This window comes from Nannobrachium achirus, assembly GCF_963921795.1.
Source record: "Nannobrachium achirus genome assembly, chromosome: 6".
NCBI lineage: Eukaryota > Metazoa > Chordata > Actinopteri > Myctophiformes > Myctophidae > Nannobrachium > Nannobrachium achirus.
In genome coordinates this window covers 69,623,299-69,641,297 of record NC_137815.1, presented here as the reverse complement: position 1 = coordinate 69,641,297, position 17,999 = coordinate 69,623,299, and the positions used below count along the sequence as shown (strand labels likewise).

General features: G+C 42.4%; 1 protein-coding gene across 1 annotated transcript in view; it reads right to left on the bottom strand.

The window, feature by feature from the left end:
* The window catches only part of LOC308287525 (protein kinase C delta type-like), a gene marked incomplete at its 3' end in the record, with an annotated part of 64,550 nt that overhangs the window by 14,287 nt on the left and 32,264 nt on the right, over positions 1 to 17,999 (bottom strand). The window contains exons 10-13 of the mRNA XM_080728731.1: positions 17,579 to 17,675; positions 16,312 to 16,448; positions 10,376 to 10,549; positions 9,227 to 9,318 (exon numbers count right to left, since the gene is read on the bottom strand). Of these exons, the coding sequence (XP_080584857.1) occupies positions 9,227 to 9,318; positions 10,376 to 10,549; positions 16,312 to 16,448; positions 17,579 to 17,675 (500 nt within the window). The remainder of the gene's footprint in view (positions 1 to 9,226; positions 9,319 to 10,375; positions 10,550 to 16,311; positions 16,449 to 17,578; positions 17,676 to 17,999) is intronic.

Sequence of the window (17,999 nt, the reverse complement as noted above, 5' to 3'; positions counted from 1 at the left end):
ACCGAGATCGCGCAAAACCTCCAGAACCGGGACCTACGACCTCCAAGTCGTGGCCTAAGTCGCGACCAGGCCGTAGGTCGTTTGTATCAGCGGCTCTTGCTGCCAAGAGCTGGCTTGTTTTGGCTGTTTTGTCACTCACTATTGATAATGAAACACTAAGGACGCTAAGTTGTATGTGATTGTTGCACAACTAAAGTTATTATTATTAATACCCTTATTGTTTTATTGCATTTTGCTATTTGGCTATATAAAAAAAATCAAAAAATGAAACAATAATGAAAAAAAAAATCATTTCCTTGCATTTTTTAAATGAAAACAAAATAGTTGAAACAATGTATTATTCTTTTAACAAAAAATCGAAATCGAAATCGAAAATCGGGATTTCAGAGAAAATAATCGAGATTTTATTTTTTGGCCATATCGAACAACCCTAATTTGAGGTACTGTTTTCTTTCCTTTATGTATGTCTATTTAAAAAAAAAAGAGTGCTTCCATCTTAAGACTTACATATTATTCTAAAGTTGTGCCTAAAAGCCTCCACGCGTATTCTTTGAGTCACAGTCTTTGAGTTGTTGTGTCCATGAATTGAATACCAAGGACTTCCGACGTAAAAAAGGCCGTAAAAGGACTTATTTGGGATGCTGCTTTTAGGCTTAGGTTTAACTCTCTTGAGGAGAACTTGACTGACTGACTGACTGACTGACTGACTGACTGACTGACTGACTGACTGACTGGCTGACTGACTGATAGATAAATAATGAGGATAACATCCGTGAAAGCGAGCCCACAACTAGACGCTTGCCAGGGACCCAAACTAGTGAAAATAGCAGATCTACAAGCGCACAATGTGTCGCTTCGTGCCGCGTTGCGAGCTTCTTCATGAAATTAATAATAATTAAAAACTAAATGTAGGAAACCAAAAATTAAGGGAAAATGTGTCCGCAACCCACAAATGGGTAGTGACCCGATGTTTGGCATACAGTGCCCTAATGGGTCCATTTGTTTTCATTCGTACGCTCTCAAGAGCTATGGGGGTCTATGGGCCTAATCTAAAGCATACTCCACTTGGGTCCTAGGAATGAAAGGGTTTGCGAGAATCTAATTGTAAGGTTGAAGATAAATGATGTTTTTTGTAAAAGCTGCGAGGCTGGATCATCTATCTGTGGCACTGGGTTAAGAGGTGAGCAGCAGCCATTGGATGAACAGAGCCTTTGTGCTGATAATGAGTTGACTGGAAACTCCACAGTTCAGCTGGGTTCAGGGGTGTCACAAGGGGTGGGGGGGGGGGGGGAGTGGCACTGAGTTACGAGGGCCCAAGGTGGAAGGGCCTTAATTATTTTATACTTTACAGCTATTGAAAAATAGCAGCTATACAAGCTCACAGTGCCATGCTGCGAGCTCGTAGATCTGCTAGTTTTTTTAAAGTCGTGAAAATGTGTGCAAATCTTTGAATATATATGTATTTTTAAGTGAACATTTGTAACTAAAATTTTGCTTCTGGGGAACTAAATATTTTGAGATGGGGGTCCGTGGCCAAATACATATCATTTTGAAAAAAAGTTTTCACATGAAAAAGTTTGAGCGCACTGACATAGAAACAAAGAACAAAAAAACCTTAGAAGATTTTAAAATATTCAAAGACTTGCAGAAATGTTCACGATTTAAAAAAAAAATTGTAGATCTACAATCTCGCAGTGAGCTTATCTGCTATTTTTCAATAGTTAAAGCACAGAATAATGCATAATAATGCGTTCCCAGTTCATGGGGGGCCCACAGTGAATCCTTGTACCCAGCAGGGCCCAGAATTTGGAGTGACACCCTTGCTGCTACAGCCTGGGGAAAACCATTGCATAACCAGGAAACCAAACCCAGGACAGACTTTTCCATTACCACTCCTCCTCCAGCCCGCGTAGGCTGGGAAACACAGGCGGGTACGTATGTATATAAATACCAAGGGTCTTCAACAGGGGGTCCGGGACCCCTAGGGCAGGGGTTCCCAAACTTTTTTGTCTCAGGGCACCCTATAAATATTTTTTTAACCGGAGGCACCCCTACATTATACATTTTCACTCCCAGCACCTTATATTTATAGCATATCGTCGTTGTCGGGTGGAAACCTTGTATGTCCAAAACCGTTTGTTTTGTATTTATCATCTATATTATAAAATGTACTAAACTAGTGAAAACCGCAGATTTCGCGAGGCGTTGTGTGCTTGTAGATCGGCTGTTTTCACTAGTTTTGTGCGACAGAGGTTTCTGCCTGACAGTGACGATGTTTTAGTGATTATGTTGCGAGGAAAGCGTTGAAATAATAGTCATTTTGGTTAGAACTAACAGAAAATAACCTTGTACTTCAAGTTTAAAATGATACTAAATATTGTGCAAATAAATTCCAAATATTATCAAATCTCACCCCTGGACTGCCGTCGCGGCACCCCAGGGTGCCCCGTCACCCACTTTGAAAACCCCTGCCCTAGGGGGTCCTCAGAGTTACTACAGGGGGTCCTCCAAATCTTTGTGTGATAGAAACCCTTTTCTCCTTTTTTATTCCACTTGAACCCTAGCGTCCATATTCTGAGAACTAGCCAAAAATAGCCGATCTACAAGCTCACAACGCTCGATCGGCTATTTTCGGCAAAGACGTTTGGTGTAGAGGGGAAAAAGAGCAGACTAAGTACAGAGTGAAAGGTCAAGTTAAGTATTGACGGTTCAAGTCGCTAATTGCGTATCCGAAAACACAAATTGACATGAATCCAAAATACACTGATGATTCGTGCTATCAAATAATCAAACTATATTGAATCTATGAAGAGGTTGTGGGGGTCCCTGCTTCATCTCTTTCTCAACGAAGGGGTCCCTGGCCTGAAAACGTTGAAGACCCCTGATAATTATATACTGTACTGTACATGCATGTTTACTGTGGGCCAACAATTAACGCACAAACGTGCTTGTTTGGTTAATGATTAACCCATTAAGACCGGCGGCCGAGTCTACAAAATGTCTACTAAATAAGTGGTTCTCAATCTTTTACATTTCAAGGTCTTCCCCTAACTCTGACAGTATACAAATGGAACCAAATGGACCCGTTAGGGTCCATTTGGTTCCATTTGTATACTGTCAGAGTTACAGACCTGGAAGGGTCAATTTAGACCCCTCTAAAGGAACCCACAGAGTCCCTGGAATCCACTTTGAGAACTGGAAAACGTATGTTTGTATATCTGTCTGTTCTCAAAACCTTTTCATGTCAAGGACCAACAAAATGTGATGTATTTTGGCCGTCGACCCCCATCTCAAAATGTTGTTCCCAGGACCCACCAGAAGCAAAGATTTTAGTTAAACATGTTCACTTTAAAATGACATTATATTCTAACACATTTTCACGGTTCTTCAAAAATAGCAGATCCACAAGCTCGCGCAGCGCGGCACGAATCTGCTATTTTTTTAATAGGATTGATGGTTAAAGTGGTTCTGATCTAAAAATGACACAAGATGCTTTCCCGATCTTGGTGGGTTAATGCATATGGTGAAGATGTTAAGTCAATGTTCTCTCCCTCTCTCCCTCTCTCTCCCTCTCTCTCTCTCCCTCTCCCTCTGTCTGTGAGGGTAAACTATCCACCCTGGCTTGTGCGCTGACAGAGAGGAGGGCTATAGAGCAGATGCCAACGTAGGATCGGGTGTCGCTGGTCGTTTGTCAAAGCAGAGAGGAACTCATGTCGTCCGGTGACCACGACGGGACCACAGCCTCCGACAGCCAGCTGCTCCGCTACAAACCACCGTACGGTGCCAGACAACAATGGTGTTGTTCAGGGACGTGCAGAGAATGTTAGAGAGGCAGGGGCTGAAATCTCTAAAAGGGCCTTTTGGTGGAAATATCGAAAATAGCAGACCTTGACGCATTGTGAGCTTGGAGGTCGGCTATTTTCAGTGCTTCATACCACACTTAACTATAGTACTGGAGATGTGGCGAGAAGGCATGGATTTCTACACAGAGAGGGCAATTCTTTCAACATAAGATGTTGCATTCAAGTTCAGGAGAGTTTGGACAAGGCAATTGTCTTGAATGCTGCCTTCAGGTATGGCATGGAAAGAGGGGCATTTACATTTCTTTCACCATAGTAGAAACTGAATTCATGGTCTGGAGAGGGCACTTTTTACAGATGGATAAAAGGGCAGGGGCTCAAGCCCCCTTTGATGTCTATGTGTGCACGTACCTGGTGTTGTTGTGAGACGAAAGGAGAGCGAGTAAAGAACTCTCAACGGGGGATTTGGTGGTTATTAAACTAGATTTTTAGAAAAGTGGTTTCCCGAACCTTTTTAGCTCAAGATCCTAAAGAGAAGTCAAATGTTTCCCCCGGACACAAACTAGTGAAAATAGCAGATCTACATGAAGCTCGCAACACGTCGCTTCACGCCGCATTGCAAACTTGTGGATCTTCTTTTTTCATTACTTCTTAAACGTTTTTTATTATAATTATTATTATTTATGGAGATTATTAGATTCTTTGATTTTATTCATGAAATACTTTTGAAAAATGTTGGAATTGTTTTCAGTTGATGAAACATATATTTTTTTGTTTAAACTTTTCAAAGTCTTTTGAAATGTTTTTCTAATTTTTTGAAAAATAATGGGGATACAATTGGTGATCCAAACATGGGTTCCGACTAACCGTTTGAGATACTGTGTTTTAGAATGTTCTAATGTGGGTCAAAACATCAGCAATCCATTCAGCCACGTCTGGCCGTCACAGTGCCACTGTGTTAAGGGTTTCTTGACCATGAAAAATAGTAAAGGCCTCAAATGAAGAGTGTGTGTACAGTTACAGTATGTGTACAGTGTAACAGACCTCCCCTGCCCCCTCACTATGTGTCATCATAACACAGTGGCTGCTGCTCTCTCCCTACAAGGCCAGCACATTCCATGGAGGATCCATGGAGGGAAGCCCATCCATGATCAATCAGGGTGTAGTAGTGTACCAGGGCCGGATGTAAGCTCTAGTAGTAGGTGGGGCGAGAGGAAATGCCAGGGGGGCAACCTTTTTAGGGGGTCATAACGCCAGAAATGCATAAAAACCTATGCATTTTGGCACACTTATACCAATGACACACCACACCATGCTGTGTACAGTACAAGTCACAGAACTTAAGAAATAAAATACACAAAAAAGTAAAAAAAAAAAAAAGAAAACAATCACACCCGTGTGAACTGAGCGGTGGTTTACCCACCTCATAGATCATGTGTACCGATTTTTGTGACATTTGAAGAAAATATGTAGGAAAAGGAGCAAAAAGTGTGTTTTGGAGAAAATTCAAGATGGCGGAAAATCTATCCTGGCCTATATGGGGAGATGCGTCTTGACCCAAGGAATCCAGGGAAAAAAGAATTTTAATTTTCCGATCTACGGTTCAAGAGTTACGGCCAAAACGTAAAGTGGGCCGTTATAGCGCCAAGGCCGAGTGATGTAATTATTTTTCGATTCATTCTAAAAATCATTATGAATCTCCTCTCCGAGGTTTGAAACTGTAGCTCCAATGGTTTACGAGAGAAAAATACTTGAAAGTGATTTCTTGCATTGTCCCATTATAAGTCAATGGGGACAATTAAGCGTCGTTTTTTGCCGATTACGTCGGCATGGTAAGGCGGATCGGAACGAAAGGTAATAGCACACCATTCCCGGCCAAGCCGCACATTTTGATGTATATATTGCGCGAGTGGCGTAAATGGTGCGGCACTAGTTACGCGCCGAAGTTTAGGCTACATACAGACACGGACGGAGACAGACAGACCCACACACACGGCCACGTATAGGAGCGTTGTGACCACCGCTCAAAAAAAACACAAAAAAAACAACAAAAGGTTAAAGAAATGATAAATAATGTGATGACAAAAGACAGACATGTTACTGGTGTGATAGCTATATAAACTGATGTGATTGACAAAGATGAATGCAAATGATACTATAAACTGATAGATATAGATTGATACACTGATATGAGACTAGATGGATGATAGATATGATACTGGATAGATTGAGACACTGAGATGACACTAGATGGATGATAGATATGATACTGGATGGATAGATTGATACACTGATATGACACTAGATAGATAGACAGACAGACAGACAGACAGACAGACAGACAGACAGACATGACACTAGACAGACAATGACATTATATTTCCTCCAAATTTGCGACAAGGAAAACAAAAGCACGCATCTAGCTTCACTGAATATTCCAGCCATGGTCTTCCTCCACGGTACCAGCCCGGGCTGAATGCGCGTGCTGTCTTGCCAAAATGACGTTTTGGAAACACAAGATTAGCGGGCTGTGATGGTGCTGTTGTGCTTAAGCCAGTGCTGTTAGCAGCGGCCACTGCTGCGTCGTGTACGGCGAAGCTTTCAGCTTGTGTTGCCGTGCTTGTGGAACTCAATTGGGGGTTAGGGTTTGGGTCGGGTCGAGGAGCAGCAGCTCTACCTCCTGCTCCCTGTGTGCTGTTATCGGCGCCCGCTGCTGCGTTGCGAACGGCGACGCTTTCAGCTTGTTGCCGTGCTTGTGGAACTCAATTGGGGGTTAGGGTTTGGGTCGGGTCGAGGAGCAGCTGTACCCCGAGTCGACGACGGCTCGGAACCTGCCTCTGGACTGACTGGAGCCGTAGCAGCAGTGCTACTCGCGTCGCGAGGTTTAGAAACCAGAAATCGACGCATATTGACCGAAAGAGCCAGAGAAAGAGAACAGAAGTTAAAGTGAAACAAGCTGCAAGCACAACTAAAAAACAAACTGTTCCTTCTCTCGATTAGTTCCTTAATGCGCTGGACAAAACTGAAGTTAGTTGGCAACCAGAAGTGGTGCGTGTACTTGTCTGTCGAGACGAGACTGACTGCTGTTCCCTCCTACGCATTCAACGCATATCGGGGGCGGAGCTGCTGGCCTGGCTGGAACATTATTATTTGTTTTACTTCTTTTGAGGTGCAGAGAGGGAGAGAGATGGCATTGGCGATCGGAGTTTTTAAAATGTATATATAATGAAATGGTGTTGGTTTTGGTGGTGCGACAGCTGTAGCATAATATAAAAAAAAAGAAACAAAAAAAAAAAACGAAATATATATATTTTTATTTTTTCATGCCATCTTGTTTGGTGGGGCAGACAGGGCATTTAGGGGGGCAATGCCCCCCCTTGCCTATGGGGAGATCCGGCCCTGTAGTGTACTATAGTTAGTGCAGTGGTTCTAGGGTGTAGTAGTGTACTATAGTTAGTGCAGTGGTTCTAGAGTGTAGTAGTGTACTACGTATAGTTAGTGCAGTGGTTCTAGGGTGTAGTAGTGTACTACGTATAGTATAGTTAGTGCAGTGGTTCTCAAACTTTTCTGACTCAGGGGCCGTCAGGGCACACCTGGAAATAACATTTTCCATCCACGGCACCCCTGAATTACAGGGCATTTTTGGGTTATGTCTTATGTCATATTATGCTACGTAAATCCTACTAATGAACGACCGAATGTCTGTCTGTCTGTCTGTCTGTCTGTCTGTCCGAAAACAGAGCCCACATTTGGAGATAACTGCCATCACTGATACTGCCTCCTGTACTGCGCATGCATCTCCGCAATGGTAACAGCTGCATGCTGAAACAGTGCCCAAATTTGGAGATGACTGACATGATGACATCACTGATACGTCTGGGTTCTCCAACATTACTTCTGAGACTCCTACATTCAATCCCTCACATACTGTGCACACCCTATAAGCCAAACTGCACATAATTCGGAGCACATATGTTCGAATGGGCAAGGACTAGTAAACGTATATATGCTAATCTTTCCCCCTAAGGTACAGTATGTCACGGAGGAATATCCGTTTCCATTAGAACAGACAAAAAAAAGAACTTTATACTTGACGTTTAACCAGTTGAACCCCAACATCCCTATTCTCTGGGGAACGTTCATCAAAAATACCAGATCTACAAGCTCACAACGCATCACGTTGTGAGCTTGCAGATCTATTCGATGGAAGTTGGGGTAGTTGGGGGCAGATGGAAAAAGTACTCATCAAGTGCAGTGCAACTCAAGGTCTGTTTTACTAAGCATGGAGGTTTAACTGAAATGATTTTGATGAAAACGAAAACTAAACAAAATACTAGACAAAAAGGTGGAAGTCAAACTGAAATATATTAAGCAAAGATATTATGAAAACGGGCCTAGAGCCAAAAAAAATTGGCATGGAAACAACGAAAACAACAGAATGAAAGATCGATCTTTAAAATTAGGAATCCAGATACCAACAACTTTAGTTACACCACTGAAGAGATACATCAATCCTTTGAAAAATACTATACAAGGCTATACTGATGAATATTGATGAATTCCAAATATTCTGCACGCAACCCTGGACTGGTGTCACGGCACCTGACACCTGGTAAAGTGTTTGAAGTGAAAACCAATAACAGGGAGGTGAATGAAAAGAGAGAGAGAGAGTGAGAGTGAGAGAACACAGGCTACACTTGAAAGATATCTGGTTTCCATCAATCGCATGTGTCCGTGTTGCCTGCGCGAGCATGTTAGTACTGTGTTTGTGTGGTGATGGATTCATCCACCATCTCTGCGTGTGTGTGTGTGTGTGTGTGTGTGTGTGTGTGTGTGTGTGTGTGTGTGTGTGTGTGTGTGTGTGTGTGTGTGTGTGTGTGTGTGTGTGTGTGTGTGTGTGTGTGAGTGTGTGTGTGTGTGTGAGTAGGGTTGGGTATCGTCGGCGATACTTTTAATGGTATCGATTCACTGACGTCGATACTATCGAGAATCGGTTCACGTAAAAACGAACGATACCTTGTTTCGAACTTTCGATACTTTTGAATGCACCCCTTGCCGGTCGCATCTGTAACAGTTGGGCTACTGAAAGTTTAATGACTGCTTTAGTAGGCTACACTCGTTACTGTGTAAATAACCGAGAATAGCCTATAATGTTTATTATTATGATAATGATCCAACGTCTATAAAATAGCCTAGAAAAAGGCAAATAATAATAATAATAAATAAAAAGTATCGAAAATGGTATCGAAAAAGGTATCGTATCGATTCCCAGGTATCGAAAAAGGTATCGTATCGATTAAAAGGTGAACGATACCCACCCCTATGTGTGAGTGTGTGTGTGTGTGCGTGCGTGTGCGTGCGTGCGTGCGTGCGTGCGTGCGTGCGTGCGTGCGTGTGTGTGCGTGCGTGGTGGCTGGGTTACTCACGTGGCCCTCAAGAGGTCAAAGCGACCCTTCTCCTGAATGTGGAACATCAGGTCTCCTCCGTTCAGATACTCCATCACGAAGAACAGATGCTCCTGTCGACAAGAGTCACTGTCAGCTCTCATTCAGATACACACATAAGACAAGAGTCACTGTCAGCTCTTCATTCAGATACAGACATAAGACAAGAGTCACTGTCAGCTCTCATTCAGATACACACATAAGACAAGAGTCACTGTCAGCTCTCATTCAGATACAGACATAAGACAAGAGTCACTGTCAGCTCTCATTCAGATACAGACATAAGACAAGAGTCACTGTCAGCTCTCATTCAGATACACACATAAGACAAGAGTCACTAGTTGCGTTCCATAAAGCCTGTTAATGCGCATTAAGGGTTTTGCGCAAAAATCTTTTTATGGAAACACTTCAAAATTCGAATAAACTTTCATTATCCGCAAAAACTTTTATCCGCTTGGAGGAGGTGGATTTTGAGGCTTTATCGAATAAACTAAATGCCCATTAGTGAATGGAAACGGGTCAGACAATAAATGCGAATAAATGATGACGTTCTGGTCCATTATATTAGCATTAGTCCACAAAACAAACCGTCTGAACTCCGTGTTTAAATTCCTCCCGTTTTCACAACATGCCAGCTCTGCTGTAGCTCTTTACAGACTGTTGCGCAAAGACAACCTCCGACAGAACTTAAAACGAAGATTTGTTCAAGCTAAACTTATAACAAACTCTCTCAGTATCACGTTCAGTCCAAGGACTCCTTAGCTGAGAGAGAAGAAGTTGGAAACCCCCACTACATATTGTTGCAAACTTTTCCATAGTTTTCATAGATACAGTAGCTTCATAGATTAGTTTGACAGTATTGTCAATGTGTAGCGCTGTGTTGGATTCAGTATATTCAGACAGTTAACCACTTAAACCCTCAATACTTAAAAAACCTCTACTATGTCTTCTCTTTTTCCCCTACTCCAAACCTCTTATAACCGATCTACAACCTCACAACACAGTAGATCTGCTATTCCTAATGTTCCTCTCAGAATAGGGATGCTAGGGTTCAAGATTTGGTGGCCTCCCCTGTAGCAACTCTGAGGACCCCCTAGGGGTGACTAGTGTCATTAATTAAAGGGAGGATACCTTGGTCTGGAAGGTGGAGTAGAGGTGGGTGAGGAAGGGGTTGTCCCAGGCCAGGGCGAGGACTCTCTTCTCCACCATGGTGCACTCCACATCATCGTCCATCAGCACCACGTCCTTCTTCAGGGCCTTCACCGCAAAGTACTCCCCACGACCTTTCAACTCTGCCAAGAGCACCTGGGAGACAGAGGGGGAGAAACGCTAGTCGTTATAGGCTCAATTGTTTATCTGTTAAAATAGAAATATGCCTGAAAACTATCATGCTGTCGTGAGGACAACTCTGAACGTGACACAACACTTAAAAACACCTTCTACGACTCCAGAGTTGTCTATGCCAGTGTTTCTCAAACTTTCACATTTCAAGGTCTCCCCTTAACTCTGACAGGGTACAAATTGGAAATATATGTGATGGAGAGATTTACACACAAACTCAGGATACAAGAAGAACTGTTCCTGGAGAAATGGACTGAATATCTAACCCAACAGAATGGCAATGTTAAAAATTGACTAAAATGTGATAATCAAAATGATGTAAAAATGTTGACCCTGTGAAGTTATGTACAATAGTATGTAACAAACTGCAAATAAGAATTAAGTTTAACAAAAACAACAAAGATTAGACAACATGAAACGCGATGCTCAACAGTTGGGTGGAAAAGGTCAAAGGTCAAGGTCAAAAACAAGGGCAGAATCTTGGCAGTTGTGTTCAGTATAGGCTGCCCCCCGATACCCATAATGAACTCTTGGGTCATAGGGGTCAAAGGTCAAGGTCACAATTACGGTCAAGGTCAGAGTCGAGAACAGATGGGACGACTTTCGGGCTGGGAATAATCAGGTCAAGGTCACAAAGATGACCTTGAGATGTTGGTGCATGCAGGGGGTTGCATTGGTTTAATTCAGTGGTTCTCAACCCTTTTTGGCCGCGACCCCCAAAATAATCATATTTTAACTGGGGACCCCCTCCCACCCTGACGAGCACTAAGAGTTGAGGCATTACATTTTGTATAACACGGTTCTATAGTGAAAAAAAACGATCTACATGCTCACAACGCCTCGCAACGCGAGGCGTTGTGAACATGTAGAACGTCTATTCTCACAATTTCTGCCTCTAATATATCTGACAATTTGGCCAATGTTTAATTTGTCATTTTAGAGGTATTAGAAAGTCCTTCAATTGCCACTTTAGAAATGTGAAGATACCCTCTATAGTCTATTGACTTAAACTTTATGTTGGTTTGTTTGAGAGAGAAAACGATGTTGCACGTTAAGTTAATCATCTGGGGACCCCCTCCCCCCAATATAATTTGGGGGTCCCGACCCACAGGTTGAGACCCACTGGTTTAATTCATGCCTGTGATGACCATGGACATTGTACCGTACCTTTCCCTGGAACAGCTTCATTAAGTGACAGCGATAGCTTTTTGGTATCTTATGGTATCTTTATGTACCTTTCAGAGTGTAATAATAGGCCATGCACATGCTCAGGACAGAGATGAAGATTTAAGTGTTTAAGTGTCACTTCATAAAGTTGTCCCAGGAAAAGATGACAATGTTTGTATTTATTTTATGTTTATTTCATTTGATATGACAGTAGCATTAGATTTTTTAACATACATTTATACACAAAGACCAGGGTGTTTAGTGTTTTAGTCGGTGGCCTTAGGGTTTTTTTTTTCGTGCTAATCAGTCTAAAAGCGCCAAATTTTGCACAGAAGTAGCCCAGGGCTTGCTCTAATGATTTAGCTAGACCGCCCAAGTCGGCGACCTTCGGGGTCGTCACAGCGGCCAAATCAAGTTGGGCTCCCATCGACTTTCTATACAGGAGGAAAATACCCAGAGGATGTGAGGGGTCTAACTAGGGGTTTGTCATGATTCTGAATCCATTGCAAGCATTTGTTTTGCACACAAACATTCCCTGGGCTTTAAATGGCCCCACAAAACGCCCACAAAATGATGGTTTAGTGATGAGTCATCACTTTTCACAGTTTTGTGGGCATTTTGTGAGGCCATTTATAACCCAAGGAATATTTTTTGTGCAAAACAAATGCTTGCAATGGATTCAGAATCATGACCCCTCACATCCTACTTAAATACCCAGAAAAAAATGTTTTTCTGGGTATTTTCCTCCTGTATAGAAAGTCGATGGGAGCCCAACTTGATTTGGCCGCTGTGGCGACCCCGAAGGTCACCGACTTGGGCGCCCTAGCTAAATCATTAGAGCATGCCCTGGGCTAAATCTCTTTTAGACTGATTAGCACAAAATGACCATTCTATCTCCCTAAGGCCTCCGACTATTTGCAGCTAAACCCTAATTTATAACACCTGTCCACAGGAGGCTATTAAAAAAAAAATCTATAAATAAATAAAATAAATACATACATAACAATACATACACAAATACCACAAATATATACAGATACACGGTCCACAAAAATACATCCACAAATACATCGATTACAGGTATTAGGTGTGAGAAAGATTTAACACTTCTATTGAAAACATGACCATTGCGTTGGCATTTTTGATTCGGGTGGTGGAGAGGCTCTGTGCATTGCTGTAATTTCGGGTTTGGAGAAGGTGGCATACTGCAGTGGTCGTACAAACCAACACAAAGTTTAAGTGTATAGACTGAGGGTATATGTGCACATTTCTAAAGTGACAATTGAAGGACTTTTTAATAGCTTTAAAATGAAAAATTAAACATTGGGCCAAATGATCAAATATTAGAGGCAGAAATTGTGAAAATAGCCGATCTACCGGTACATGCTCACAACGCCTCGCGTTGCGAGGCGTTGTGAGCATGTATATCTGCTATTTTCACGATAGAACCGTGTTATACAAAATGTTATGCCTCAACTCTTAGTGCTCTTCAGGGTGGTGGTGGTGGTGGTGGGGGGGGGGGGGTCCCCTGTTAAAATATGATTATTTTGGGGGTCACAGCCTGAAAAGGTTGAGAACCACTGACATACTGTAGATGTTTCCTGTTCCGGGTCGGTTTCCCATAGCTGTGTTTGATTGGCTTAGCAGCAGATTTGAACCGGAACCACATGTAATGGTGTAACAGTTGGCTCGCCCTATAGACGGGGAGAGTGTTTTTTTACAGGTCTTTCAGTCCGAGTGTATCGAAAAAGCAACTGGGTTAAGACAGCGGATGCCTGTGATTGGCTGCGCGGAGGTGACAAAAGTCGGGGGGGGGGGGGGGGGGGGAAGATACACCTAAACCTAACCTTAAAGGAGTAGTTCACCCCCAAAATGACTTTTTTTCTATTGATTAGTCACGCCATGGAGACTAGAATTCAATAATATTTTTAGTTTTTTGTCGCATTCCTAAGACAAAAATGTGATAAGAATAAATTTACCCCCATTCGTTCCGGATGGGGACCCGTTTCGAAACGGGTCCCCATCCGGAATCAATGGTGGTAAATTTACTCAAATCAATTTTTTGTTTAAGGAATGTGACTAAAACCAAAAAATGTTATTGCACTCTAGTCTCCATGGTGTAAGTAATCAATAGAAAAAAAAGTCATTTTGAGGGTGAACTACTCCTTTAAGCCTAACCCTAACCTCAGTAATACTAACACTGGAGAATGCTAACCTGGTGACACTTTCCCCCCCTAGACTCTTCCCCCTCCTGGCCCCCAAACTCCCTGGAATAAACGGCCTGGAATAAACTCCCCATTGCAATTAAACTGCAGACTCCTTCCCTAGCTTCCATTAGAACTACAGACTCACTCCCTAGCTTCCATTAGAACTACAGACTCACTCCCTAGCTTCCATTAGAACTACAGACTCACTCCCTAGCTTCCATTAGAACTACAGACTCCCTCCCTAGCTTCCATTAGAACTACAGACTCCCTCCCTAGCTTCCATTAGAACTACACTCACTCCCTAGCTTCCATTAGAACAACATACTCACTCCCTAGCTTCCATTAGAACAACATACTCACTCCCTAGCTTCCATTAGAACTACACACTCACTCCCTAGCTTCCATTAGAACTACAGACTCACTCCCTAGCTTCCATTAGAACTACAGACTCACTCCCTAGCTTCCATTAGAACTACAGACTCCCTCCCTAGCTTCCATTAGAACTACAGACTCCCTCCCTAGCTTCCATTAGAACTACAGACTCACTCCCTAGCTTCCATTAGAACTACAGACTCACTCCCTAGCTTCCATTGGAACTACAGACTCACTCCCTAGCTTCCATTAGAACTACAGACTCACTCCCTAGCTTCCATTAGAACTACAGACTCACTCCCTAGCTTCCATTAGAACTACAGACTCACTCCCTAGCTTCCATTAGAACTACAGACTCACTCCCTAGCTTCCATTAGAACTACACTCACTCCCTAGCTTCCATTAGAACTACAGACTCACTCCCTAGCTTCCATTAGAACTACAGACTCACTCCCTAGCTTCCATTAGAACTACAGACTCACTCCCTAGCTTCCATTAGAACTACACTCACTCCCTAGCTTCCATTAGAACTACAGACTCACTCCCTAGCTTCCATTAGAACTACAGACTCACTCCCTAGCTTCCATTAGAACTACACTCACTCCCTAGCTTCCATTAGAACTACAGACTCACTCCCTAGCTTCCATTAGAACTACAGACTCACTCCCTAGCTTCCATTAGAACTACACTCACTCCCTAGCTTCCATTAGAACTACAGACTCACTCCCTAGCTTCCATTAGAACTACAGACTCACTCCCTAGCTTCCATTAGAACTACACTCACTCCCTAGCTTCCATTAGAACTACAGACTCACTCCCTAGCTTCCATTAGAACTACAGACTCACTCCCTAGCTTCCATTAGAACTACACTCACTCCCTAGCTTCCATTAGAACTACAGACTCACTCCCTAGCTTCCATTAGAACTACAGACTCACTCCTTAGCTTCCACCGTGGTCTGAAGACTCACCTCTTCACACTTTACCTTATGCATAGCTCATAGCACTTACAGTAGCACTTGCCTATCCTCAAATGACCATACATGTAATGTTTGTTCACACTGCTGTTACGTTGGAATAACAGCACTTTACCAGACCCGCACAAAAGACTGGCTAAAGTTCTTTGCACACTGCTGCGTTTTTCGGGCCGAATATCGGAGTGAATTTCGGAGTGCGTAAATAAAAAAAATCAACCTCACGTTACCGTATGTCAATCACGTTTGCACACTGCCGCCCGTTTCGTATTTATTTTCGGACCAGGGTTGATTTTTTTTACGATTTTCGCAGGTGTTGCACTGAGTCCCTTGCTCTCTCTCCCTTTCCTCTCTCTCTCCCTGGCCTACGGCTTTCGGATTTCCAAAACGCAACGAAAACACACAGTGCAGTGCGCAACCACCTTTACACTTAAGGTTCCACATCATGTTCAGTTTGAAGTGAGAAAACAGTTTCTGCTTTGATGATCTGTATGTGTCTTAATTGTAGATTTCTGTGTGTGTGATCTCGACGGCATTGCAATGCTCCTCTTGCGACGAAATAACGGTGCCAATCAATATTAGTTCTACAAATCTGCTGCTGCTGAGCCATTCAGATGAAGCCATGGGAATCTGACAGGAAATAGGGGAATAGAGTCTATTCTGCTCATTTAACAGGGAGAAACGATTGTCCAAATTGAGGTTTTGCATAATGCAACGCGACAGTTGTGTTGACTCTACAGGTGTCCGTCGCAATGATAAATTATGCACACCAAAGCAACAGTGCAGTTACTGTATAATATGACTGTTTTTTTTAATAGTAGTAATGTTCTATGCCTTCCAGATATACAGCTACACGTAATTCGGGGAAAATCGTCTATACTTGTAAGTGAGCGAAATGCATTTTGCGCTTTTGTACTTCCCATAGGCCGAGGAGAAATTGTTTTTAATGACGCCGGCCGTGTCCATGAACAAATAGCTCTTGGTGATGATGTGTGTCTGAGGCCCCACCTTGCCGAAGCTGCCCTTGCCCAGGACCTTGTGGAGGACGAAGTTGTCTATGTTGATGTGGGTGAGGTGGGTGATGGTCCGGGACGCGGGCCGGGGGGAGGACCCCTCCCAGAGCATCCCATAGGGGCCCATATCTGCTGGGACAAACACACCGCCGTGTTGGGTCAAGATCACTATTATTATCATTTTAAACTCGATTCAAACTTGTTTGATCTACATCAGTGGTTCTCAACCTGTGGGTTGGGACCCCAAATGATTTTGGGAGGTCCCCAGATGATTAACTTAATATGCAACATTGTTTTCTCGCTCAACAGTAAACAAACCAACATAAAGTTTAAGTGTATAGAGGCAATATGCACATTTCTAAAGTGACAATTTAAGGACTTTTTAATGCCTCTACAATGACAAATTAAACATTGACCACATTTTCAAATATTAGAGACATAAATTGTGAAAATAGCAGATCTACATGCTCACAACGCCTCGCGTTGCGAGGCGTTGTGAGCATGTAGATCTGCTATTTTCACAATCGAACCGTGTTATACATAATGTAATGCCTCAACTCTTCAGGGTGGTTAAAATATGATTATTTTGGGGGGTTCGGCCTGAAAAGGTTGAGAACCACTGATCTACAAGCAACACATTCACATAATGATGTCATGTCCACAGTGGTGGAAAAGGTTTTTAAAAAATTACTTGCGTAAAAATTATCAATACTGCAAGATAGAAATACTCTGTAAAAGTCCGGAATTAAAAATGTACTTCAGTAAAAGTGCAACGGCACTGGCACCAAAAGTTAAAGTACTCATCATGCAAAATGTTCAAATGTAAAAAAGAAAAAAACGTAGTAAATAGCAGATCTACAAGCTCACAATGCGTCACATCACGACGCATTCTGAGCCTGTATATCGGCGTTTTTCAAATGGCCGAAATGTACAGTATATAGGGTCGAAGTGGTAAATGTATCAATCTACAACGTAACTAGTAACTTACGTTTTCAAATAAATGTGATCCGAGATGTAGTGGAGTTGAAGTAAAAGTATTGGAAATTGTAAATACTCACTTTAAGTACAAATACCTCAAAATTGTACTTGCATTGTACTTACAGCACTTGAGAACATTTACTTAGTTACTTTCCACCACTATGCACTGTATGCCTCATTGAAAATGTAGGACACAATAAACACACATGTCTAGACACATGCACATGTACACTAACATGTACACTAACATGTACACTAACATGTACACTAACATGTGCACTAACCGGTGACATCCAGATTAGTAGTATTCTTGTTGACCTCATCGTAGACGCCAATTTCAGGACTTTCAGGCAGTTCTGGATCTGAGCGGCGAGTCGATTTCTGATGAATGGAGAAAGATGACCAATATTAACGCTTGGTTTCTCATTGTAATGAAGTGTCACGTGCCGAAAATAGCCAATCTACAAGCTCACAACGCGCTGTGTGAGTTTGTAGATATTTGCAGATCGGCTATATCCTGCACATGGCAAAGTAAATAGGCTTAAGCAGCCAAGCTAAAGACGACTGATATTTCAGTGATATTTCAGTGATATTTACAGTGATATTTACAGTGATATTTACAGTGATATTTACAGTGATATTTACAGTGATATTTACAGTGATATTTACAGTGATATTTCAGTGATATTTACAGTGATATTTACA